Source organism: Chlamydomonas reinhardtii, chromosome 6 (genome assembly GCF_000002595.2).
Source record: "Chlamydomonas reinhardtii strain CC-503 cw92 mt+ chromosome 6, whole genome shotgun sequence".
Lineage (NCBI taxonomy): Eukaryota > Viridiplantae > Chlorophyta > Chlorophyceae > Chlamydomonadales > Chlamydomonadaceae > Chlamydomonas > Chlamydomonas reinhardtii.
In genome coordinates this window covers 6,489,937-6,514,114 of record NC_057009.1, presented here as the reverse complement: position 1 = coordinate 6,514,114, position 24,178 = coordinate 6,489,937, and the positions used below count along the sequence as shown (strand labels likewise).

At 63.6% G+C, this 24,178-nt stretch overlaps 3 protein-coding genes across 3 annotated transcripts in view; all 3 read left to right on the top strand.

The window, feature by feature from the left end:
* Positions 1-458: 458 nt before the first annotated feature.
* On the top strand, positions 459-5,264 carry CHLRE_06g293150v5 (uncharacterized protein). Its single transcript, XM_043063456.1, has 8 exons — positions 459-931; positions 1,272-1,371; positions 1,842-1,879; positions 2,229-2,334; positions 2,547-2,667; positions 2,896-3,067; positions 3,489-3,620; positions 3,922-5,264. The coding sequence occupies exons 1-8, from the start codon at positions 746-748 to the stop codon at positions 4,117-4,119; spliced, it is 1,053 nt and encodes a 350-aa protein (XP_042924162.1). The 5' UTR covers positions 459-745; the 3' UTR covers positions 4,120-5,264.
* An 8,909-nt stretch (positions 5,265-14,173) lies between these two features.
* On the top strand, positions 14,174-16,950 carry CHLRE_06g293100v5 (uncharacterized protein). Its single transcript, XM_001701522.2, has 6 exons — positions 14,174-14,269; positions 14,343-14,459; positions 14,784-14,881; positions 15,095-15,577; positions 15,850-15,940; positions 16,220-16,950. The coding sequence occupies exons 1-6, from the start codon at positions 14,219-14,221 to the stop codon at positions 16,316-16,318; spliced, it is 939 nt and encodes a 312-aa protein (XP_001701574.2). The 5' UTR covers positions 14,174-14,218; the 3' UTR covers positions 16,319-16,950.
* Positions 16,951-17,898: 948 nt separating this feature from the next.
* The window catches only part of CHLRE_06g293051v5 (uncharacterized protein), a 15,396-nt gene continuing 9,116 nt past the window's right edge, over positions 17,899-24,178 (top strand). Inside the window, exons 1-11 of the mRNA XM_043063455.1 lie at positions 17,899-18,315; positions 18,400-18,482; positions 19,938-20,088; positions 20,504-20,542; positions 20,849-20,997; positions 21,273-21,378; positions 21,698-21,850; positions 22,187-22,303; positions 22,641-22,785; positions 23,215-23,356; positions 23,787-23,950. Of these exons, the coding sequence (XP_042924161.1) occupies positions 18,211-18,315; positions 18,400-18,482; positions 19,938-20,088; positions 20,504-20,542; positions 20,849-20,997; positions 21,273-21,378; positions 21,698-21,850; positions 22,187-22,303; positions 22,641-22,785; positions 23,215-23,356; positions 23,787-23,950 (1,354 nt within the window). The 5' untranslated portion in view covers positions 17,899-18,210. The remainder of the gene's footprint in view (positions 18,316-18,399; positions 18,483-19,937; positions 20,089-20,503; positions 20,543-20,848; positions 20,998-21,272; positions 21,379-21,697; positions 21,851-22,186; positions 22,304-22,640; positions 22,786-23,214; positions 23,357-23,786; positions 23,951-24,178) is intronic.

Here is a 24,178-nt window from a genome sequence, read left to right as displayed (position 1 = left end):
CCAGCCCTGCCCACTAGGCAGCGTGCCGCAGCAGCAGCGGCCTCAGCTGCCCAACTTCCAGTTCGGCGAGCCGTATCGTATCCAACCAGCCGAAACTGCGCAGACAGCTAGACGCGAGGAGCCACGCAGAAGGAGAAGGCGAAGGAGGCGGCGGCAGCAGCCAAGCAGAAGGCGAAGGCGATGGAGGCGGCGGCAGCGAGAGCGGCAGCCAAGGAGGAGGCGGCGACGGCAGCCAAGCGAGAGAGGCGGGTGGCGGATGTGGCAGCACCGCAGGAATGGGAGGCCAGGAAGCGGCAGAGAGTCCAGTAAGTAGAAGTCGCTGGCGCGGAAGGGAAGGGAAGGGAAGAAGGAGGGGGCAGGAGGGGGCAGGTAGGGTTGCCCAGAAAAGGGGGTGCTGGGGCGCACACGCGTGCAGGCCAACAGCCCCTGCCTCCCCCTGAACCGCATGTACGTATATGATAAAAGACGTATTCTTGTATCATTCTGCATGAAGACTGCAGCTGGCAAGGGCCATCCCGAGCGATTACGGCAGCGATTCCTCGATTCCCTGAGACGTAAAAACGAGCACTCAGTGTACCGCGGACATGCATAGTGTTTGAACATATATCTGTCCAACAGCAGAAGGCGGAATTGGTATTATCCCCACCTGCACGCAATTGCGTGCCGAAACACACCGTTAAAGTCCTTTCTTGCATCACTGCAGCAAGCGGGCCTGAATACGCATAGTGCAAGAGGTTTAGGTACCATGGCCCGTGTGGTGTTTGCGGTAGCGCTGCTCGCTGGTGTGCTCGCGTGCGCAGCCGCGACGAGACCGCTCCAGCGCAGCGCCGTGGACGATGGCGACATTACGCACCAGCTGAAGTTTATTAACAAGCACGTTGACAAGAAGGACAAGCACCCGTATCGCACCCCCACCGGGCTGTTCATTCAGGTGCGGTGTGCCGCCATGCGTGCTGAGTCTGACAGCCTCCTTCCGACACTGGAAGCCACGCCGGCCTCGGGATTCTGTCACTCGTGCAAGTTCACCCGTGCCAATTATGAGGATCTTAGGACTCGGTTCGGCTGGTGCGCCCATGCGCTGGCATGTTATGCGCGTACTGCCACGACCTGGCCATGCGACATGCCACCTGGCACGTCCCTGCGCTGCAAGCCTACATGTTCAATCTCATGGCTAAAACGCTCTTTATGTCATCATGGTAGTACCCTTCAATCTCACCCCTGATTAAAACAAGCCCACCTAAAAGTCCACCTCCACCTGATGCAATCTGCAGGAGCGCGCCTCCAAGCAGCTCCCCGGCCCTGGCCAGCACTTTTCGTTCGGCGCGCTGGTCACATGGGATGTCATTCACCAAACTCTGGACCAGCTGCCAGGTGCGTAGCGCTTGAGGCTGTAGAGGGCGTGGAGGCTCGGCGCGCGAACGGGCGTGGGGTTGCGGGATCGGGGACCTGGTTCAAAGGTGAGTGTTCTGACGAGGATACCGTATGGCAGGGGTTGTAACCGAATGAACTGAGTATCACGTGGCACACCGCCAGAAGAGCGGCAAGGCTTTGTGCCAGGTAGTTTGGGCCCATGCGGGCACGTGAGTGCGGCAACGTGAATCAACAGACGCTCTTATCCCCAGGCGCCGCTGCCCACCACCTACCCTGGCACCATTCCCCACCTGCTCTGGCGCCACTCCCCATCTGCTCGGAAGTCGAGTGCAAGGGATCTGTGCCGTCCGTACCCAGGACCTAGCGGTGCCACCCCCTATGACCATTCCCCTTTCACAACTGCCACACCCGCCTCATGCCCCACATGAACGGCTACCCACTGCATGTGCCGCTCACCCCCGCCCCAACAGACTCCAAGCTCATCTTCCTCATCCGCCACGGTCAGGCGGTGAGCGACCAGTGGAGGCGCAGGAGGGACCTGCAGGGACCTTTTCAGGGACCATTTGTGGGAGACCTTCAGGGACCTCTGGGGGGATGTCCAGGGACCTATGGGCCCAGGCCCCGGGAACACGCAGGCGCATTGGGGACTTGGGGGTTCGGGGCTGGGGCTGGGTATCCTTGTGCTCCCTGATAACTATAACACATACACATACGCGCGTTGTCTCTATTCGTTTCGTTGTTTAAACGCTTTGTACCGTGGCTACTTTCTCTGCGCTTTCTAACACACACACACACAAAAACACGCACGCACCCCGCCTGTATGTGCCCCCTTGCGCTCCCCCCCCCGGGTGCTGTAGGTGTCCAACTACCTGTCGGACACGCTGGGCCCGGACGAGTGGTTCAAGTGGGAGACCAAGTGCGGCTACAGCGACAACGCCACCTCCTGGAACCTGTTCGATGCGGGTAGGGTGCGGGGCTGAAGCGGGGCTGAGGCGCGGGGGCTGGGGCGGGGCGGGGTGGGATACAACACATCCACACACACGCGCGGCGCACACGCACATACACACACACACACACACACACACACACACACACACACACACACACACACACACACACACACACAACACGGACCTGAACACAGTCCTTCGCGTTGTGACCTGCCTGACGCACAGACCTGACGGACCTGGGTGAGGCGGAGGCGGACGCGCTCAACCTGATGCTGCTGGACAGCGGCTGGTTCAAGACCCTCACCGCAGGACTGCCCGCACGTGCGGTGGTCAGCCCGCTCAGCCGGTACGAGCGCCGCAGGCCGTGGCCGTGGCGGTGGCGGTGCCTGTGTGCCTGTGTTCCTGTGTGCACGTCAGGGCAGCACAGGGGCAAGCGGCGTATCTGTGTGCCTGTGCGTGGGTGTTGGGTGTTGGTTCGCCTCAATCTCGCCTCAATCTCGCCTCAATCTCGCCTCAATTTCGCCTCAATTTCGCCGCAACCTCGTCTCCCCTCCCTCCCCTCCCTCCCCTGCAGCTGCCTGGAGACCGCCACTCGCGCGCTCAAGGACCTGCCCTTCACCGCCACCCATGTGGAGGAGAACGTGCGCGAGACGCTGGGCGAGGACACGTGCGACGCGCGCCGCTCCGCCTCCGACCCCAAGCCCGGGGACAAGGAGAAGCTGCAGGGCGTGTGCAAGTTCGAGCAGGTGCGAGGGGTGGGGGGAGCTGCAGGGAGGAGGGTGGTGTAAATACCAGCCCAAACTATACTTGGACCAAACCAAGCCAAACTAGCGGAGCACAGGCAGAGGCGACAGTTGCAAGCAATAATGCTTATGGGAAGGGGCCGAGGCATCGTGGAGAAGCAGGGCGCGCGGCGCCGGCGAGGGGGGGGAGGAGTTTTGTTTGCACCGTTCCTCATGACTCCATGGGGGTGAAGGGGCGCATGTTTGACGACGGGGGAGGTTTAGGACGAGGGCAGGAGTGGTGGTGCCCCGACAGAGAAGCCCTCTCGCCTGCAGCTTGCGTGCATGCCATGCCGTGTCGTGCCGTGTCGTGTCATGCCGTTGAGTTGCCGTCACCCGCTCACTTTCCTGCGCTGCCGCCCTCCCCATCTCCCCCACCCCCCAGGGCCTGCGCACCAGGTTCCCGCAGTTCGAGTTCCCGGTGTCTCCCGGCAAGCCCGGCCAGCGCTCGGGCTTTGGGCTGCTGGCTGACGCCGACCCGCTGTGGACGGAGGACCGCGAGACCCAAGGGCACCAGGTGGGGGTGAGGGGGGCGGGGGGCGAGGGTTGGGACGGGGCTTGGGACAGGACTGGGGAAGGGGAAGGGGATGGGGAGCTGGGGATGTGAGCCCTAGGGCTGGGGTACGCCGTACACGGGGTGGTGCCAGGGGCGCCGCCCCCAATGCACCTGCCAAGGCTCCACCAAACCACCCTCCCTCCACCCCCTGCCTGCTCCCCCTCCCTGCATCCCTCCCTCTCGCTCCCTCAACCCCTCCCTCCCTTCTCTTCCCTCCCTGTCCCCTCTCTCCCCTCCCTCCCCCTTCCACCCCATCCCGCAGACCAAGCGCGCGCTGGGCTTCCTGCAGGACCTGTGGGAGTTTGCTCCGGAGCGGGTTGTGTTCGTGGTGACGCACTCGGGCTTCACGCGCTCCGTGCTGCTGGCCGCCGGCCGCGAGCCCTACCGCCCCCAGAACACAGAGCTGGTGCCGCTGCTGCTGCAGCGCGTACCGCAGCCGCTGGCGGAGGAGGCGGAGTAGAAGGAGAGAGGAGGGAAGGGAGGAGGTGGAGGAGGCGCTGGGAAGGGAGGAGGTGGATGCGGGGGTTGCGGCGCCTCGGGTGTGAAGGTCTTGGCCGCGCGGCCGGTTGTGCAACAGTTGCAGTGATTCCAAGCCAGGCATGACACCACTTTGCAAAGGGCAAATAAACGTTGCGTGTGCGTGGTGGGATTATTATTGATTCCCAGCATGCAGGGGTGCAGAGCATCTTTGGAAAGCCACGTTGTTGCCGCGCTCTCTGGCGTGGCCTATGCAGACAATTTCAGGCTGAGCCTGCGCAGGCGCGTTGAAATGCTTTGCTGGCGCGGGGGCACATGATTTGTTTGTGCATTTATGTTTGTCATGTGCTGCTTGGGAAGCTAGCTGAGCCTGTGCACATGTGAGACTGTCGCTGTGACTGTGCACGCCGCGTGTGAGAGCCGCGTGCATGTGGGTTGGGCCAAAACACGGGCGGTCGGCATTCAGGCGTACTTGCCGTGGAATCATTTTGTAAACATGGCCTTGATCAGTAGGATGTGTATGTACGGGCTCTTGCTGCTGGGGATGAAAGCGGCGGATGCCAGGGTGCCCCACTTGGTGGGGGGCGGGGGAAGGCAGGTGCAGGCCTTCCGCCATCTACGCGCGGCCCAACGGCCAACGGCTGGTTTGCGCCGCGAGTATTAAAACGCGCACCGCTCCAATCATACCAACATGCACTTCAAGTAGCACAAACTCAGGACTCAAGATAACAAAGTCATCTCATACTTTGAAGGGCACTGCAGACTCAGCGCTCGTATCTTCCTTCGTTCGGAACGAAATTTGCCAAAAAGGGCCTCTGGCGGAAGAAATTATTTTGATCTTGACTTGAAATTTCGGCCAAAACGCGCGGGATCTTGGGGGTTTTTTCGGCAAACAGACGAAGACAGTTTTGGGATTTCGGCCACTTTTGGCCGAAGGACAAGGGGGTTCCAGCGGCTACTCCACGGCCAAAACCTGCGTGGCATATGGTGAGAAGGCTCAGAGGGCTGTATCTATGGGTGTTGACGGCGGGAGAGTGAGGTTGGGTCGGCGGGAAGCAGGGGAGGAGTGGGCGTGTCGTGTCGGTGTCGACATCTGAGAATGTTCTGGGGCATTGGGTTCACTGTTATATTCCCGCGCAATTGGTGTCCGCCGAGATCGCCGACACCGCCGCACACGAACCGTGCGGGTCGGGGGCGGAGCCCCCGGAACATTTTTGGGGTGAACGAAGCGGCGGCAGCCTGTTTCGTCAAGACGTCTACCAAACGAAGCCATATTAAGGAATTCGGCCACTGACGCCGCCCCTGCCTTCGTAAGATACGAGCGCTGCACAGACTAGACAGGTGGCGCGGCGAGGGCGGCCAGCGACGGCACGGCGTGGCACACCTGCGCCATGCGGCTGCTTGCCTGTGCGAGTATTTCATATTACATCTATGATGTGTATCTTTGTTGCGTGTGGAGCAAGTGGCCCCGGGGCTGGTGCAATGAATTGTTTTCGCCTTTCCAGCGCGACCGACCCTCGCGCGAGCCACGCAAGGTCAGGCTAAAAGTCGCCACTTTCCTGGCGTCGGTTCCTCCATATCCCTACCAGCATATACGTTCATGTAAAAGACCGCAAACAAGATACCTTCAAGTGGGGGTAGGCCGACTCATTCCAAGATGCGGACCCGCAAACCATGCCGACATGCCCACACGCGAACCAGCGATGTGCGCCCTGCCCAGCCAGTATGCTGTGGGCATGCGTCTATGGTCACCAGCCTAGTCCAAGCAGGTTGGGGCATTTGTGGGGCCGCCACACAGGCGCTGGGCCCGTCTATGGGCACTGCGCCCGGAGGGGCTTCCGGGCGCCCGGCCACCGTGTGGTCAGGGCACCGCTAGGTATGTCGGGCTGAGTGCCGTGTATGCATGCCACCTAGTGTAGCTTGACACCGCGGGGCGGGGCAGGCGCGCCGCACAGCCCCCGGGGCAGTTGTGCTGCACACGCTGCCCCGCAGCGGGCGGGCACGCCCACACGCACGCCCACAAAATAAAGGCATGCACTCCTGCGCGCCCTCAACCACATGCCCTGAACCCTCTTGTGCACAGCAGCTGACGTGTCACCTATGTTTCCCGTAATATGACGCCGGCAGCCGGGCTGCGCCCGGTCGCACGCCGGGCTCGTGACTGGCTTGCCGAGCGGCGGCAGCGGTGATGCAGGGTGAGAGGGAGGTGAGAGGGACTTTTGTACATCGTATGGGCTTTACGTCCCCCCTTTCGCTGTCCTATATCCCTGATGTATATCACAGCCTTGTCACATAGCCTTCAGGCCCCTGTGGGCGCCGGTCTATGGCACAAGAGTGTCTGCTCGCCTGGCTGGGCAGCGCTCAGGGCCCCACCGTGGCGCCGCGGCCTGGGCTCCTGCGTGCTATGCCCTGCCGGGCGCGACTTCAGCGGCGGCTGCTGGTGTCATTGTGAAAGCCATCCGGGAGCCCAGGGGCCCACTGTGCACGCGGCGGAGGGGCCGGGCGGGCCCCGGTGGCCCCGAGGTGGCGCGGCGAGGGCGGCCGGCGACGGCACGGCGTGGCACACCTGCGCCATGCGGCTGCTTGCCTGTGCGAGTATTTCATATTACATCTATGATGTGTATCTTTGTTGCGTGTGGAGCAAGTGGCCCCGGGGCTGGTGCAATGAATTGTTTTCGCCTTTCCAGCGCGACCGACCCTCGCGCGAGCCACGCAAGGTCAGGCTAAAAGTCGCCACTTTCCTGGCGTCGGTTCCTCCATATCCCTACCAGCATATACGTTCATGTAAAAGACCGCAAACAAGATACCTTCAAGTGGGGGTAGGCTGACTCATTCCAAGATGCGGACCCGCAAACCATGCCGACATGCCCACACGCGAACCAGCGATGTGCGCCCTGCCCAGCCAGTATGCTGTGGGCATGCGTCTATGGTCACCAGCCTAGTCCAAGCAGGTTGGGGCATTTGTGGGGCCGCCACACAGGCGCTGGGCCCGTCTATGGGCACTGCGCCCGGAGGGGCTTCCGGGCGCCCGGCCACCGTGTGGTCAGGGCACCGCTAGGTATGTCGGACTGAGTGCCGTGTATGCATGCCACCTAGTGTAGCTTGACACCGCGGGGCGGGGCAGGCGCGCCGCACAGCCCCCGGGGCAGTTGTGCTGCACACGCTGCCCCGCAGCGGGCGGGCACGCCCACACGCACGCCCACAAAATAAAGGCATGCACTCCTGCGCGCCCTCAACCACATGCCCTGAACCCTCTTGTGCACAGCAGCTGACGTGTCACCTATGTTTCCCGTAATATGACGCCGGCAGCCGGGCTGCGCCCGGTCGCACGCCGGGCTCGTGACTGGCTTGCCGAGCGGCGGCAGCGGTGATGCAGGGTGAGAGGGAGGTGAGAGGGACTTTTGTACATCATATGGGCTTTACGTCCCCCCTTTCGCTGTCCTATATCCCTGATGTATATCACAGCCTTGTCACATAGCCTTCAGGCCCCTGTGGGCGCCGGTCTATGGCACAAGAGTGTCTGCTCGCCTGGCTGGGCAGCGCTCAGGGCCCCACCGTGGCGCCGCGGCCTGGGCTCCTGCGTGCTATGCCCTGCCGGGCGCGACTTCAGCGGCGGCTGCTGGTGTCATTGTGAAAGCCATCCGGGAGCCCAGGGGCCCACTGTGCACGCGGCGGAGGGGCCGGGCGGGCCCCGGTGGCCCCGAGGTGGCGCGGCGAGGGTGGCCGGCGACGGCACGGCGTGGCACACCTGCGCCATGCGGCTGCTTGCCTGTGCGAGTATTTCATATTACATCTATGATGTGTATCTTTGTTGCGTGTGGAGCAAGTGGCCCCGGGGGTGGTGCACTGAATTGTTTTCGCCTTTCCAGCGCGACCGACCCTCGCGCGAGCCATGCAAGGTCAGGCTAAAAGTCGCCACTTTCCTGGCGTCGGTTCCTCCATATCCCTATCAGCATATACGTTCATGTAAAAGACCGCAAACAAGATACCTTCAAGTGGGGGTAGGCCGACTCATTCCAAGATGCGGACCCGCAAACCATGCCGACATGCCCACACGCGAACCAGCGATGTGCGCCCTGCCCAGCCAGTATGCTGTGGGCATGCGTCTATGGTCACCAGCCTAGTCCAAGCAGGTTGGGGCATTTGTGGGGCCGCCACACAGGCGCTGGGCCCGTCTATGGGCACAGCGCCGGGAGGGGCTTCCGGGCGCCCGGCCACCGTGTGGTCAGGGCACCGCTAGGTACGTCGGGCTGAGTGCCGTGTATGCATGCCACCTAGTGTAGCTTGACACCGCGGGGCGGGGCAGGCGCGCCGCACAGCCCCCGGGGCAGTTGTGCTGCACACGCTGCCCCGCAGCGGGCGGGCACGCCCACACGCACGCCCACAAAATAAAGGCATGCACTCCTGCGCGCCCTCAACCACATGCCCTGAACCCTCTTGTGCACAGCAGCTGACGTGTCACCTATGTTTCCCGTAATATGACGCCGGCAGCCGGGCTGCGCCCGGTCGCACGCCGGGCTCGTGACTGGCTTGCCGAGCGGCGGCAGCGGTGATGCAGGGTGAGAGGGAGGTGAGAGGGACTTTTGTACATCGTATGGGCTTTACGTCCCCCCTTTCGCTGTCCTATATCCCTAATGTATATCACAGCCTTGTCACATAGCCTTCAGGCCCCTGTGGGCGCCGGTCTATGGCACAAGAGTGTCTGCTCGCCTGGCTGGGCAGCGCTCAGGGCCCCACCGTGGCGCCGCGGCCTGGGCTCCTGCGTGCTATGCCCTGCCGGGCGCGACTTCAGCGGCGGCTGCTGGTGTCATTGTGAAAGCCATCCGGGAGCCCAGGGGCCCACTGTGCACGCGGCGGAGGGGCCGGGCGGGCCCCGGTGGCCCCGAGGTGGCGCGGCGAGGGTGGCCGGCGACGGCACGGCGTGGCACACCTGCGCCATGCGGCTGCTTGCCTGTGCGAGTATTTCATATTACATCTATGATGTGTATCTTTGTTGCGTGTGGAGCAAGTGGCCCCGGGGGTGGTGCACTGAATTGTTTTCGCCTTTCCAGCGCGACCGACCCTCGCGCGAGCCACGCAAGGTCAGGCTAAAAGTCGCCACTTTCCTGGCGTCGGTTCCTCCATATCCCTACCAGCATATACGTTCATGTAAAAGACCGCAAACAAGATACCTTCAAGTGGGGGTAGGCTGACTCATTCCAAGATGCGGACCCGCAAACCATGCCGACATGCCCACACGCGAACCAGCGATGTGCGCCCTGCCCAGCCAGTATGCTGTGGGCATGCGTCTATGGTCACCAGCCTAGTCCAAGCAGGTTGGGGCATTTGTGGGGCCGCCACACAGGCGCTGGGCCCGTCTATGGGCACTGCGCCCGGAGGGGCTTCCGGGCGCCCGGCCACCGTGTGGTCAGGGCACCGCTAGGTATGTCGGACTGAGTGCCGTGTATGCATGCCACCTAGTGTAGCTTGACACCGCGGGGCGGGGCAGGCGCGCCGCACAGCCCCCGGGGCAGTTGTGCTGCACACGCTGCCCCGCAGCGGGCGGGCACGCCCACACGCACGCCCACAAAATAAAGGCATGCACTCCTGCGCGCCCTCAACCACATGCCCTGAACCCTCTTGTGCACAGCAGCTGACGTGTCACCTATGTTTCCCGTAATATGACGCCGGCAGCCGGGCTGCGCCCGGTCGCACGCCGGGCTCGTGACTGGCTTGCCGAGCGGCGGCAGCGGTGATGCAGGGTGAGAGGGAGGTGAGAGGGACTTTTGTACATCATATGGGCTTTACGTCCCCCCTTTCGCTGTCCTATATCCCTGATGTATATCACAGCCTTGTCACATAGCCTTCAGGCCCCTGTGGGCGCCGGTCTATGGCACAAGAGTGTCTGCTCGCCTGGCTGGGCAGCGCTCAGGGCCCCACCGTGGCGCCGCGGCCTGGGCTCCTGCGTGCTATGCCCTGCCGGGCGCGACTTCAGCGGCGGCTGCTGGTGTCATTGTGAAAGCCATCCGGGAGCCCAGGGGCCCACTGTGCACGCGGCGGAGGGGCCGGGCGGGCCCCGGTGGCCCCGAGGTGGCGCGGCGAGGGCGGCCAGCGACGGCACGGCGTGGCACACCTGCGCCATGCGGCTGCTTGCCTGTGCGAGTATTTCATATTACATCTATGATGTGTATCTTTGTTGCGTGTGGAGCAAGTGGCCCCGGGGCTGGTGCAATGAATTGTTTTCGCCTTTCCAGCGCGACCGACCCTCGCGCGAGCCACGCAAGGTCAGGCTAAAAGTCGCCACTTTCCTGGCGTCGGTTCCTCCATATCCCTACCAGCATATACGTTCATGTAAAAGACCGCAAACAAGATACCTTCAAGTGGGGGTAGGCTGACTCATTCCAAGATGCGGACCCGCAAACCATGCCGACATGCCCACACGCGAACCAGCGATGTGCGCCCTGCCCAGCCAGTATGCTGTGGGCATGCGTCTATGGTCACCAGCCTAGTCCAAGCAGGTTGGGGCATTTGTGGGGCCGCCACACAGGCGCTGGGCCCGTCTATGGGCACTGCGCCCGGAGGGGCTTCCGGGCGCCCGGCCACCGTGTGGTCAGGGCACCGCTAGGTATGTCGGGCTGAGTGCCGTGTATGCATGCCACCTAGTGTAGCTTGACACCGCGGGGCGGGGCAGGCGCGCCGCACAGCCCCCGGGGCAGTTGTGCTGCACACGCTGCCCCGCAGCGGGCGGGCACGCCCACACGCACGCCCACAAAATAAAGGCATGCACTCCTGCGCGCCCTCAACCACATGCCCTGAACCCTCTTGTGCACAGCAGCTGACGTGTCACCTATGTTTCCCGTAATATGACGCCGGCAGCCGGGCTGCGCCCGGTCGCACGCCGGGCTCGTGACTGGCTTGCCGAGCGGCGGCAGCGGTGATGCAGGGTGAGAGGGAGGTGAGAGGGACTTTTGTACATCGTATGGGCTTTACGTCCCCCCTTTCGCTGTCCTATATCCCTGATGTATATCACAGCCTTGTCACATAGCCTTCAGGCCCCTGTGGGCGCCGGTCTATGGCACAAGAGTGTCTGCTCGCCTGGCTGGGCAGCGCTCAGGGCCCCACCGTGGCGCCGCGGCCTGGGCTCCTGCGTGCTATGCCCTGCCGGGCGCGACTTCAGCGGCGGCTGCTGGTGTCATTGTGAAAGCCATCCGGGAGCCCAGGGGCCCACTGTGCACGCGGCGGAGGGGCCGGGCGGGCCCCGGTGGCCCCGAGGTGGCGCGGCGAGGGTGGCCGGCGACGGCACGGCGTGGCACACCTGCGCCATGCGGCTGCTTGCCTGTGCGAGTATTTCATACTACATCTATGATGTGTATCTTTGTTGCGTGTGGAGCAAGTGGCCCCGGGGGTGGTGCACTGAATTGTTTTCGCCTTTCCAGCGCGACCGACCCTCGCGCGAGCCACGCAAGGTCAGGCTAAAAGTCGCCACTTTCCTGGCGTCGGTTCCTCCATATCCCTATCAGCATATACGTTCATGTAAAAGACCGCAAACAAGATACCTTCAAGTGGGGGTAGGCTGACTCATTCCAAGATGCGGACCCGCAAACCATGCCGACATGCCCACACGCGAACCAGCGATGTGCGCCCTGCCCAGCCAGTATGCTGTGGGCATGCGTCTATGGTCACCAGCCTAGTCCAAGCAGGTTGGGGCATTTGTGGGGCCGCCACACAGGCGCTGGGCCCGTCTATGGGCACTGCGCCCGGAGGGGCTTCCGGGCGCCCGGCCACCGTGTGGTCAGGGCACCGCTAGGTATGTCGGACTGAGTGCCGTGTATGCATGCCACCTAGTGTAGCTTGACACCGCGGGGCGGGGCAGGCGCGCCGCACAGCCCCCGGGGCAGTTGTGCTGCACACGCTGCCCCGCAGCGGGCGGGCACGCCCACACGCACGCCCACAAAATAAAGGCATGCACTCCTGCGCGCCCTCAACCACATGCCCTGAACCCTCTTGTGCACAGCAGCTGACGTGTCACCTATGTTTCCCGTAATATGACGCCGGCAGCCGGGCTGCGCCCGGTCGCACGCCGGGCTCGTGACTGGCTTGCCGAGCGGCGGCAGCGGTGATGCAGGGTGAGAGGGAGGTGAGAGGGACTTTTGTACATCATATGGGCTTTACGTCCCCCCTTTCGCTGTCCTATATCCCTGATGTATATCACAGCCTTGTCACATAGCCTTCAGGCCCCTGTGGGCGCCGGTCTATGGCACAAGAGTGTCTGCTCGCCTGGCTGGGCAGCGCTCAGGGCCCCACCGTGGCGCCGCGGCCTGGGCTCCTGCGTGCTATGCCCTGCCGGGCGCGACTTCAGCGGCGGCTGCTGGTGTCATTGTGAAAGCCATCCGGGAGCCCAGGGGCCCACTGTGCACGCGGCGGAGGGGCCGGGCGGGCCCCGGTGGCCCCGAGGTGGCGCGGCGAGGGTGGCCGGCGACGGCACGGCGTGGCACACCTGCGCCATGCGGCTGCTTGCCTGTGCGAGTATTTCATATTACATCTATGATGTGTATCTTTGTTGCGTGTGGAGCAAGTGGCCCCGGGGGTGGTGCACTGAATTGTTTTCGCCTTTCCAGCGCGACCGACCCTCGCGCGAGCCACGCAAGGTCAGGCTAAAAGTCGCCACTTTCCTGGCGTCGGTTCCTCCATATCCCTATCAGCATATACGTTCATGTAAAAGACCGCAAACAAGATACCTTCAAGTGGGGGTAGGCTGACTCATTCCAAGATGCGGACCCGCAAACCATGCCGACATGCCCACACGCGAACCAGCGATGTGCGCCCTGCCCAGCCAGTATGCTGTGGGCATGCGTCTATGGTCACCAGCCTAGTCCAAGCAGGTTGGGGCATTTGTGGGGCCGCCACACAGGCGCTGGGCCCGTCTATGGGCACAGCGCCGGGAGGGGCTTCCGGGCGCCCGGCCACCGTGTGGTCAGGGCACCGCTAGGTATGTCGGACTGAGTGCCGTGTATGCATGCCACCTAGTGTAGCTTGACACCGCGGGGTGGGGCAGGCGCGCCGCACAGCCCCCGGGGCAGTTGTGCTGCACACGCTGCCCCGCAGCGGGCGGGCACGCCCACACGCACGCCCACAAAATAAAGGCATGCACTCCTGCGCGCCCTCAACCACATGCCCTGAACCCTCTTGTGCACAGCAGCTGACGTGTCACCTATGTTTCCCGTAATATGACGCCGGCAGCCGGGCTGCGCCCGGTCGCACGCCGGGCTCGTGACTGGCTTGCCGAGCGGCGGCAGCGGTGATGCAGGGTGAGAGGGAGGGAAGGGGGAGTAAGGGAGGGAAGGGAGGAGGTGGATGCGGGTGTTGCGGCGCCTCCCGTGGCTGCGCGGCCGGTTGTGCAACAATTGCGGTGATTCCAAGCCAGGCATGACACCACATTGCAAACGGCAAACAAGCGTTGCGTGTGTGTGGCGGGATTATAATTGATTCCCAGCATGCAGGGGTGCAGAGCATCTTGGAAAGCCACGTCGTTGCCGCGCTCTGTGGCGTGGCCCCTGGGCCCTGGCGTGGCCTATGCAGACAATTTCAGGCTGAGCCTGCGCAGGCACGCTGCGCAGGGTGTTGAAATGCTTTGCTGGTGCAGGGGCACATGTATGATTTGTTTGTGCATTTATGTTTGTCATGTGCTGCTTGGGAAGCTAGCTGAGCCTGTGCACATGTGAGACTGTCGCTGTGGCTGTGCACGCCGCGTGTGAGAGCCGCGTGCATGTGGGTTGGGCCACAACACGGGCGGTCGGCATTCAGGGGTACTTGCCGTGGAATTTGTAAACATGGCCTTGATCAGTAGGATGTGTATGTACGGGCTCTTGCTGCTGGGGATGAAAGCGGCGGATGCCAGGGTGCCCCACTTGGTGGGGGGCGGGGGAAGGCAGGTGCAGGCCTTCCGCCATCTACGCGCGGCCCAACGGCCAACGGCTGGTTTGCGCCGAGAGTATTAAAACGCGCACCGCACCAACTATAGCAATATGAACTTCAAGCAGCACTATCTCAGGACTCAAGATAACAAAGTCATCTCATACTTTGAAGGGCACAGACTGGCAGACATGCAGTTCTCGGAGCCATTCAACATCATCCGCGCGGACATCGACGAGCAGGTAGCAAAGACGCGCTGTAGCAGCTCTTTACATGTCAACTAACACGCATCCTCATAATGCGCTGTCCTCGAAGGTCCGCGTGCTCGCAAAAGGCTCGGGGGAGCTGACGGCAGCTGTGTGGGCTGAAAGTGCCGATGTGGCAAGGCTGGCAGGCAACCTGGGCTATGACTGCGACGCTCTGCTTGCGGAGGTTAGTGTAGCATGTGGGTAGCTGCAGCTTCCAAGCATCTTTCGAGGAGGGGACGAGGCCGGCGGCATTGAAGGGCATTGCAGGGGTAACTGCGTGCCACCGCGCCTCATCACCGCGCGTGTGAAACCCGTGTCGGGGCCCAGCAGCCCCGCGTTGTTGGGATTTGGGATTGGGGTTCAGCAAAAGATCCAACCCTCTGCTTATACAAGCCACCGGCACCTACAAGTGCACAACAGCAACAGCCCGTGTCTTCTTGTTGTTGTCGTGACACTGACTACCGCACACATGAACCAACCTGTCTTCGTTCCGCCTGCTGACTCGCAGCTAGGGGAGGTTGAGCGGGCAATGGACATTGTGGCGGCCGAACCGCAACGCTTCCACGTCTCCCCCGCGGAGGTGCAGGCGCGGCGGTCCTGGATCAGGTAGGTGCGTCCACATGACAGCCATGCAGCTAGCCGCTGACGCCCCAAGCCCCGACGATGCCCATGCAACACGGATCGACGGCCTGACTCAACCCCCCGCGCACACCGTGCCGTGCCGGTCTCGCACGCGTCACCTTGACTGAGCTAGCCCCGCCATGACGCCACCATCTCCCCTTCCCGCCCACCAACCCGCCACCATTTTCATGCCCGCAGCACCACGCGTGACGCCGTTCGTCGCACCGCCGAGAACGTGGCGCCGCACCGCCCCCCGCCGGTGCCGCGGCAGCAACCCGTGGCCATCGGCGTCCCCGTGACTGTCGCAGGACCCCTCACCTGCACTTTCATCTCCCCAGAGCCGTACAGCGCCGCTTCGGACCCCTGCATGACACACCGCTCGTCGCCGCCGCTGAGCGGCAGCATGCGCGTCGCCTCCGCCATCGCGGGCGCGGCCCACGCCAACGCGGCTTACGCCGCCTCCGCCACCGCCTCTGCCGCCGTCTCCACCATCACGCCTGTCCGGGGCGCCGCCGCGGCTGCGCGCACCGCTGCCTCCTCCTCCGCCTCTGCTGCGCACCGGGCGGCCTCGGCTGCGGTGGGCGCTGGACACACCGCCGCGGCCGCGGGCACGGGTGCGGTGCTGGGCGGCGCCGGCGGCTTCATCAGCGGACAGCTGCAGGCGCAGCAACGAGCCATCAGGTGAGTGCGCTGAGCGCTTTGGAAACTGGGCTGCTACCTGCCGGGTAGATACCTGGGGTAGATAGGCAACAGTGCAATGCGTACATACACCATACGAGCTCTCAGCTCCAGGGTCCAGGGTCCAGGGTCCAGGGTCACGGCAGCGCATTGGCCCAGCACACTACTCGTAAGGCCCACACCCGCTGCTGCGTCCACCACCACCTTCTGCCTCCTGCCCTCCACATCCATATGCCCTCCTCTCCCTCCACATCCAAACACACACACATGCGCAGGCGCCAGGACGGGCTGCTGGACGACCTGAGCGCCTCTCTGGACCGCATCGCCGACCAGGGCCGCCGCATCGGCCGGGAGCTGGAGGAGCAGGTGCGTGCGCGTGTGTGTGTGTGTGTGTGTGTGTGTGTGTATATGGGGGGAGGGCCTGCGTGCGTGGGGTTGTGTGCACGTGAGCCGGGAATGTCACAAACTAACCGGATGCAGTGCTTACGGTGGGGGGGGGCAGAACCAGGTGTGCCGCCGGAAGCAGCAGGCCCTACGCTGCGCGCCCTCGCGGCCCTGGCCAGGACTGCCCTGCGGCGCCTGCCTTTCTTACCCACTCTGGAACCTTTCCCGCCCCGCCCTGCCCTGCCCTTTCTGGTCACACAGACCGGCGCCCTGTCCCAGCTGGAGGCCGGCGTGGACGCGGCGGTGGGCGGCCTGCGCGGCGCACACAGGCGGGCGCTGGGGCTGCTGCGCGGGCGGTAGGCAGCAGCCGGCAGCAGCAGCACTGAGGTGTTTGGCATAGGCGTTGAAGCAGCGCTGGAGTGTGCCGTCCTGTTTGCTGTGGGTGGGTGTGCAAACTGGGGTAGCCGCACGGGGGTGCAGAGGCGCCAGGAGGTGTGCGTGTGCGGCAGGGCTAGCCAGGGCCTAGGTGCGTCGTGGTTGTGTGGGTACGCCCATTGTGCGCGCGCAGGATGCGAGACACGTGACGTTTGTGTCTGATGTACATTACTGGAACTGAGGCGTTATCTGGGGCGTTGCATTTGTCCATTGTGTGCGCCAACCACGCCAACTGCGCCACTCATGTGTGGCTGCGTGCACGCTGACTGATGATTGAGAATGACTGGGCTCAGTGCTTGGTCTGGGCTAGCTGTGCAAGTTATGCTGGTGGCCTTTGAACTGTACACTGAAGAGCCCTGCATGGGCCCAATGCTAGGACATTGAACTCGTGTTTAATGATTTTGGATGTTACCAAAGGGGCCAATCTGATGCATGCATGCCACCGAGTGCCAGGAGCAAACCTGGCTCCATCAAACCTACTCCATGACGGCCGGGGGGAACACCTGTTGCACGAAGCCATGCCGCCATGCGCAACCAGCCTGTAACTTACGCAACTTAGAATGTGGCAATCGAAATGCCGCCGGGCTGTGTAGTGACAGGCCAGGGGCACGTGCCGATATGCGCTGCCCTTGCTTGCGAACGCGAAAGTAGCTCGGGTCATGTCAGGCACACCGCACCAGTTGCAAATTAGGGTACACACTGCATCTGCCGTAGTGCCATACAGCACCGTAGCAAGGCGCCCAAGCGCCCTTCCACTATATGTCCTGGTCCATCGCTTGTGGTTGGCTGCCCAGTCCTACAACACGCTCCTCTCACCCCCCCCACACACATATGCCACGGGAAGTGTCATTGTTGTCATGTGTTGGAACGCAGCGATGGCGACAGCCACGGATACGCTCCTGCGTCAGGGCAAAATGCCCCCGCGGAGCCGACATGAACCGCCAGTCTTTCCCGCGGCTTGGATGCTACACCAAAGGCGCGCGCAGATAGCTAACATGCCACCTGGGGGTTTAATCGCCTGCGTTGAGGCGGACACACGGGCCCAGGCCCGGTCCAGCAGGCCGCGGAGGCCAAAAACATGGGCATGTGCATGGACAGGTGAGAATGGAGTCGAACCATAAGTGACCGTACGATAAACCTGCCCGTTCGGCCCATGGCATTTCAAAGCCTTAGTGTACCAAGCTGAGTAGGGGGTGAGATGTTGACATGGTGTCATTCTCATTCAACGGTGGCCGAGACCGGCGAGACTAGGACCCGGGCACAGGCATGTGAGTGGCCAGGCCACACACGGGGCATTGCCACGATGTCCGGACTCAACAGTCGGATACGTATTATCGGCAGGCGATGTGACAAGTCAGGAAACGGCATTTGGTGCCACTCCAGTTGCCTCAGTGCCCCAGTCGTCTACGCACTCCGCCCCCTGACTGATGTGTACGGCGTGCCGGGGCTGTCTCGATGCCGCGGTTTGTGTTTGCCAGAACTCCCTACCGTTTCTCGGTATACCAGTTCCAGCACACACGCCCAGTTACTGCTAGATATTAGCGAGGGCGACAATGGAGCCACGGCCAGTGTCTTTGACCAGCATTTAACCCTTGCAATTTGTTGGCGAACAAAGCAAAATGGCTTCACCTGCGCCGAGCGGCTCTCCGCCGCTCGTTATCTATAGCTGCACTGATGAGCAAATGCTAGAAGTGACCGAGCTAGTGGGCGACTCCGCGACAGCGGCCATAGTTTGTAGCCAATATGACTGCAGTTTCACGGCAGTCAGCTGTGTGCTTAAGTATCTTGCCGCGCAACAAGCGGACTTGAGCGAGCAAATGGACGGCACAGCCAAAGCGGAGGTCGCCTTGTCGCTAGACGTGGCGTTCCTCCTATTCAGCGCATACCTTGTGTTTGGACCGATGCAATTAGGCTTTGCGCTGGTGAGTTCCTGCGGCACACCGCACGGCGCTGCGCGCCCTGCTCTAAGGACGCACATGCCCTGAAACGACGTGGTTCCCCTGCAGCTCTGCGCGGGCGCCATCCGCTCGAAAAATAGCATGAATGTGTTGATGAAGAACATCTTGGACGCGTGCACTGGCGCCATCGGGTGAGGCGGTCAGAACGCGGCAGGGACGGGGCAGGACGCACGCTGCGCTGTGGGGGGCTCGCGAGAGGGGGGGGGGGCGGAGCCGACGGGACGGAGCCGGCGGCAGCTGCACGTGATCGGGATTGTGTAGGCTACATTCGTAACCTTAGGCACTGCGTGGGGCCTTTCCGGCGAGGCAGGGTTGGCTAGCATAGCAGCTGGGCGCCGCGTTCGCATGGCGTGCCAAGTCTCTAGGGAAGTGGCACAGCACGCGCGCGAAAGCCGGCAGCGGCGTGATCGCTGCGGCGGGGGCCGGGAGGAGGGCTCAGCGGGGACAATGCAGGACAGGCGAGGCCTGTGGCTGAGCCGTTGCAGGGGTGGGGGTGGGGGGCCCAGGGGGCAGGGGGTGGGGACCTGCAGTGGCGCACCCCTTAGGGCCGCCGTGTTCGTAGGGCGGGCGCAGGGGCCATGGCATTGCTATAGGGTGGGGGTGGCGGTGCTGATCGCCATGCGTTCACACGCGCGCGCACCGCAACAAGGAGCAGCCCTTCTGCTGCCGCTCCCGTCGAGCAGCGGTGCGCGCAGCTAGCATTGTAGCTAGTCACAGCCCCAGTGACGTGCGGGTGGGGTGGGGATGGGGGGTTGGAACACGGGACGGCACCGTGCAGTGGTCGCGGGAATTCACGGGGCCAGGGTTAAGACACCCGAGGTGGGCGTCTCTGTAGGCTGGTGACGGTGCTGCGCTGGCCTCCCCGCCGCACATGTCTGGCACGGGCTGCCCCCTGGCGCCCGTGCCTTGGCGGGGCAGTGACACACGTGTGGCACCGGTAGTTGCCCAGGCGGCGGGTAGACCCCCAGCCGTTTCCATGCATTGCGTCGTGTTACAATTTGTGAGGGCGGCTCCGCCGCCGGAGAGGGTACCTGCAAGCAGAGAACTGCGGTCTTCGTGCGGGGTTGGGAGGGCGAGCCCGAACCGCCGTGTAGCCACGCAAAGATAGAGCGTAGCCAGGGACGACGGCGTCAGTACTGACAGAACGAAACTCGCAAAGTAGCGAGCGCGACACAGCGCTCCGCTACTTAACCGGGCCCACCGCCCATGCCGCGCATGGGCCCCAAACAACAAACACACACACACACACCACGCCCCTTCGGGGCCCACAACTGTGCACACTCCGAGCGCAGGAAACCTTGGTTTCCGACAACTCGCTGCGCTCGAGCGGAAACCATCAGGGCTCTGGGCGTGGGTTGCCGGGGGCCACTGCCGCGCCGTCGGGAGCGCCCTGTGCCGCCGCCCGCCGCAACCCGACCGACACTCCCAACGCCTCTGCTGCTCCCTGCAAAATACCCGCGCACGCAAACCCAACTCCCACTCCCATCCACGCCTCCTGCTTCTCCTGCTCCTCCTGTTCCTCCTTCTCCACCCACGCCTCCTGCTCCTCCTGCTGATCCTCCTGCTGCTGGCGGCCTTGCCTGCAGGTTCTACCTGTTCGGCTATGCGTTCGCGTTCGGACACCACGCCAACCAGACCTCCAACGCCTTCATCGGCGACCACAACTTCGCGCTGTCGTACACCACACAGGTCAGCAGCCTCGACAGCAACGTCAGCTACGACGGGTTCGCCACGCAGGTGCGGGTGACGGCGCGTGCGGCGTGTGTGTATGTGTGTGCGTGTGCGTGTGCGTGTGTGTGTGCGTGTGCGTGTGTGTGTCGAAGGGAAACATGTGTTAGAAAAGCACAACGGAAAAGGATCAAGGGGAGAAGTGCGTGTACAAGTGTTGAAGGGAAAGGGGTGTGTGCGTGGGTGTGGGTGTACGTGCGGGTTGCGTCGGGGCCCTTCCATCAGGCGGGTTGGTGAATGGGCGGATGGGCCGGTGGGCGAATGGGCGGGTGGGTGAATGGGCGGGTGGGTGAATGGGTGAATGGGGCAGTCGCCGCCTCATCGCCCGCTGCCGTGTGCCTCCTCCCACCCCGCCGCCGCATCCCTGCTGACGTTGCGCCACGCGACACGCGGCAACCCCCTCCCGCACGTGCCCCCCCCACAGGGCTGGCACGTGTTCTTCTTCCAATGGAGCTTCTGCGCGGTGGGTGGTGCGGGCGGTGTGGGCGTTGTGGGCGGTGTGGAGGGCGGTGTGGAGGGCCGTGCGGAGTGCCCTGCCCCACCCCACCCCATCTGACCTTGTTCCCACCGCCCCAACCTCGCATCCCCCACCCTCTGCTGCAACGACTTTGTCAACATCTTCTCGTCGTGATTAATAATGCATGGAACTCCCACCACACCCCATCACCACCACCACCACCACCACCACCACCACCACCACCACCACCACCACCACCACCACCACCACCACCACCACCACCGCACCCCACCACCACCTCCAAACCCCCAGGCCGCCACCACCATCGTGTCCGGCGCCGTGGCGGAGCGCTGCACCTTCCAGGCCTACCTGGCCTACGCCTTCTTCATCTCCTCCTTCGTCTACCCCGTGGTGGTGCACTGGGTGTGGAGCGCCAGCGGCTGGCTGTCCGCATTCAACACGTGAGGGGGAGAGGGGGAGAGGGAGGGGGAGAGGGAGAGGGAGAGGGAGAGGGAGAGGGAGAGGGAGAGGGAGAGGGAGAGCGGGAGGGAGAGCGGGAGGGAGAGGTAGAGGGAGAGGGAGACCTTCCCACCAGTGAGAAACCAGAGGCACGAGGACGCAGGAAGGGGAGGGGGAGGGGGCTTTGCAGCGGTGGGACGCGACTAATGGGGTTATGGACATGCTGCTCACACTCCTCTTTACCCGCACACGCACACACACGCACGCACGCGCACAGGTCCCGGGACGGCTACGCGCTGCTCCTGCAGACGGGCGCCATCGACTTCGCGGGCGGCGGCGTGGTGCACCTCACCGGCGGCATGGCGGCGCTCATGGGCGCTTGGGTGAGAGGGGGGAGACAGCGGTGTAGGGATGTGGGGTGGGGATGGGGGTGGGGGTGAGGGTTGAAAGTTCATCTGGGGAGGGGCGGCGCTGGCTGGTGGGCAGGTAGGTATGTGGGCGAGTGGGCTGCGTGGCGGTGCGCAATTGCTAGAGGGCAGGGCGTCCCAGAGCGCAGGGGTTGTGGGGGTGGTTATGGTGCTACTTTGCGGCGTGGGGCGGGGTGGGGGTGGGGAAATACCAGCCCAACATAAACCGATCCCAACGGGGCTAGCCGTCCATTACCACCAAGCACCACGCCTCCCTTTCCCCCCTCCCGTCCAGATCATCGGCCCCCGCATCGGGCGCTTTGACGCGTCCGGCAAGGTGAACGAGATGAAGGGGCACAGCGCCACACTGGTGGTGATGGGCACCTTCCTGCTGTGGTTTGGATTCTACGGCTTCAACCCTGGATCCAACCTCACCATCGCGACCACGGTGCGCCCGCGGGTCAAGAGCGGGGGGAGGGTAATACTTAGTTAAGGAAGGAGAGGGGCGTTGCAGGGGAGGCGGCAAGGGGAAGGAAAGGGGAGGGCGGCACAAGGGTCATGGGGTTGCGGGAGGGAGACAAGGGTCGGGCGAGGGAAAGCCGAATTGTGCTGGCTCGCATGCTGACACAAGCCACACGGCACGCCACGCCACACGACCCCAAACCCCCCTGCCTCCCTGCCATGGTTAACGTTGGGATTGGAATGAACTACGCCCCCTCCCCCCGGCAGCCTGTACCGCTTTTCCATTCCAATCATCTTTGCAACCCCCCTTCCCCACCTGCAGGCCTCGGCCATCGTGGTGTCCCGTGTTGCGGTGACCACCACGCTGTCTGCGGGCGCGGCCGGGCTCACGGGGCTGTTCTGGCGCTACATGCGCACATCCACCTGGGACACAGTGCTGGTGAGGGGAGGGGGACGGAGGGGGGGGAGGGGGAGGGGAGAGGGAGGGAGAGGGGGCGGGGAGGGGGAGGGGGAGGGGGTGTGGGGGTGGGGATGTGGGGCGGAGGGGGAGGGGTTGTTTCCACATCTTCAAGCGGCAAAAGATACTAAGATGCATGGGCTCGGGGGGCGAGGCCAGTGGCACGGGTGATGGGGCAAGCGGGCACTGCAGCAGCTGCAGCTGCAGCTGCAGCTGCGACTACAAGCACACACGCCCTACTGTATGTAGCTGCGTAAACTCTGCCCTCACCGTTCCCCGCCCCCGGCAACCACACCTTCCTCTCCCCCCTCTCCCCCAGGTGTGCAACTGCTGCCTGGCCGGCCTGGTGGGCATAACATGCAGCTGTAGTGTGGTGGAGCCCTGGGCGGCGCTCATCTGCGGCTTCGTGGCGGCGTTCGTGTTCATCGGGTTCGAATACGTGGTGTTGTACAAGATGAAGATCGGTGCGTGGTGTGTGTGTGTGTGTGTGTGTGTGTGTGTGTGTGTGTGTGTGTGTGTGTGTGTGTGTGTGTTTGGGGGTTGTAAATACCAGTCCAAACTAAACCAAACCAAGCCAAACTAGCGGAGGGGGGGAAGCGGGGGGAGGCCGCGGGGCGTGAGGCGTGGCGTGCCTTGGGACTGCGGACCCTTGTCCCGCTCAACCCCGCCCTCGCATCTTACCGCCCATGCGACCCCACACCACAAGCCACCACAACACCACTACCCACCACAACCCACCATAACCCCCCACCATCCCACCAAACCCTACACCCACCCAACCAACCAACCACCACCCACCCACGTGCCGCCTATGCACACACACACACACACATGCCGCCTACACACACACACACACACACACACACACACACGTGGCCCCTGCCGCCCTGCAGACGACCCCGTGAGTGCGGTGGCGCTGCACCTGTTCTGCGGCGTGTGGGGGCTGCTCTTCCCCGGCCTCCTGGCGCAACCCACCTATGTGGCGGACGTGTACGGCGCGTACGGCTTCGGGCCGGATGTGAAGGGCAGCAAGAAGTGAGTGTGTGTGTGCAGGGGGGGTTGGGGGGGGGGGGTAATAGCAGATGCGGCGGGGGATTGGGGGTTGGAAGGGGATGGGGATGGGAGGCGGGGATCGGGGGATGTGCAGATGGGGGCGGGTCTGGAGGGGCGGCAGGGAGTTGCAACGGTTGTTGTGTATGAAGGTCGGGGGGGCGTAAATACCAGCCCAAACTGGGGGAGCCATGGGAAAGGGAACGCAGAGGCTCTCGAGCGCGGAGTGAGCGGAGATGCGTTGGATGGGCGCTGTGATCTTTGAGTTGTCGACGCCCATGCTGACATGCGTGAATCCACCCCCAACCACCCCAAACCATCCCAACCCCCCACCCCATTTACACACCCCACCCCCATTCCCCATCACCCCCATCCTCCCTGCCTGCCTGGCTGCCTCCCCATGTCCCCCCGCCAGGTTCGGCATCCTGTACGGCGGTCACGGCCAGGTGCTGCTGTGTCAGGTGATTGAGGCGCTGTCCATCTGCGCCTGGGTGGGCGTCATGATGGGCGCCTTCTTCGGGCTGCTCAAGGTGGCCAAGAGGCTGCGCGTGCCCGTGGACCAGGAGCTGGCGGGACTGGGTGAGCGGTTGGGAGGGGTGGGGAGGGGGAGGGGGAGAGGGGGAGAGGGAGGGGGGGGGGAGGGGAGAGGGGAGGGGAGGGGAGGGGAGGGGGAGGGGGAGGGGAGGGGGTGGAGGGGGGAGGGGAGGGGGAGGGGTGGGGGAGTGGTTGGTAAAGTAGGGAGTGGGAGGGGAGAGGGAGAAGGGAGAGGGGAGCGAGTGGCGGTTAGTTGGCGTGGTTTTCGAGGGA

Bases quoted from the DNA above. Each gene is read 5' to 3' on its own strand.
- CHLRE_06g293150v5 (XM_043063456.1), top strand. From the start codon at position 746: ATGGCCCGTGTGGTGTTTGCGGTAGCGCTGCTCGCTGGTGTGCTCGCG. The intron at 2,668-2,895 runs GTACGAGCGCCG...CCTCCCCTGCAG, and splicing joins GTGGTCAGCCCGCTCAGCCG to CTGCCTGGAGACCGCCACTC. The intron at 3,621-3,921 runs GTGGGGGTGAGG...CCCATCCCGCAG, and splicing joins GCGAGACCCAAGGGCACCAG to ACCAAGCGCGCGCTGGGCTT.
- CHLRE_06g293100v5 (XM_001701522.2), top strand. From the start codon at position 14,219: ATGCAGTTCTCGGAGCCATTCAACATCATCCGCGCGGACATCGACGAG. The intron at 15,578-15,849 runs GTGAGTGCGCTG...ACACATGCGCAG, and splicing joins GCGCAGCAACGAGCCATCAG to GCGCCAGGACGGGCTGCTGG. The intron at 15,941-16,219 runs GTGCGTGCGCGT...CTGGTCACACAG, and splicing joins GCCGGGAGCTGGAGGAGCAG to ACCGGCGCCCTGTCCCAGCT.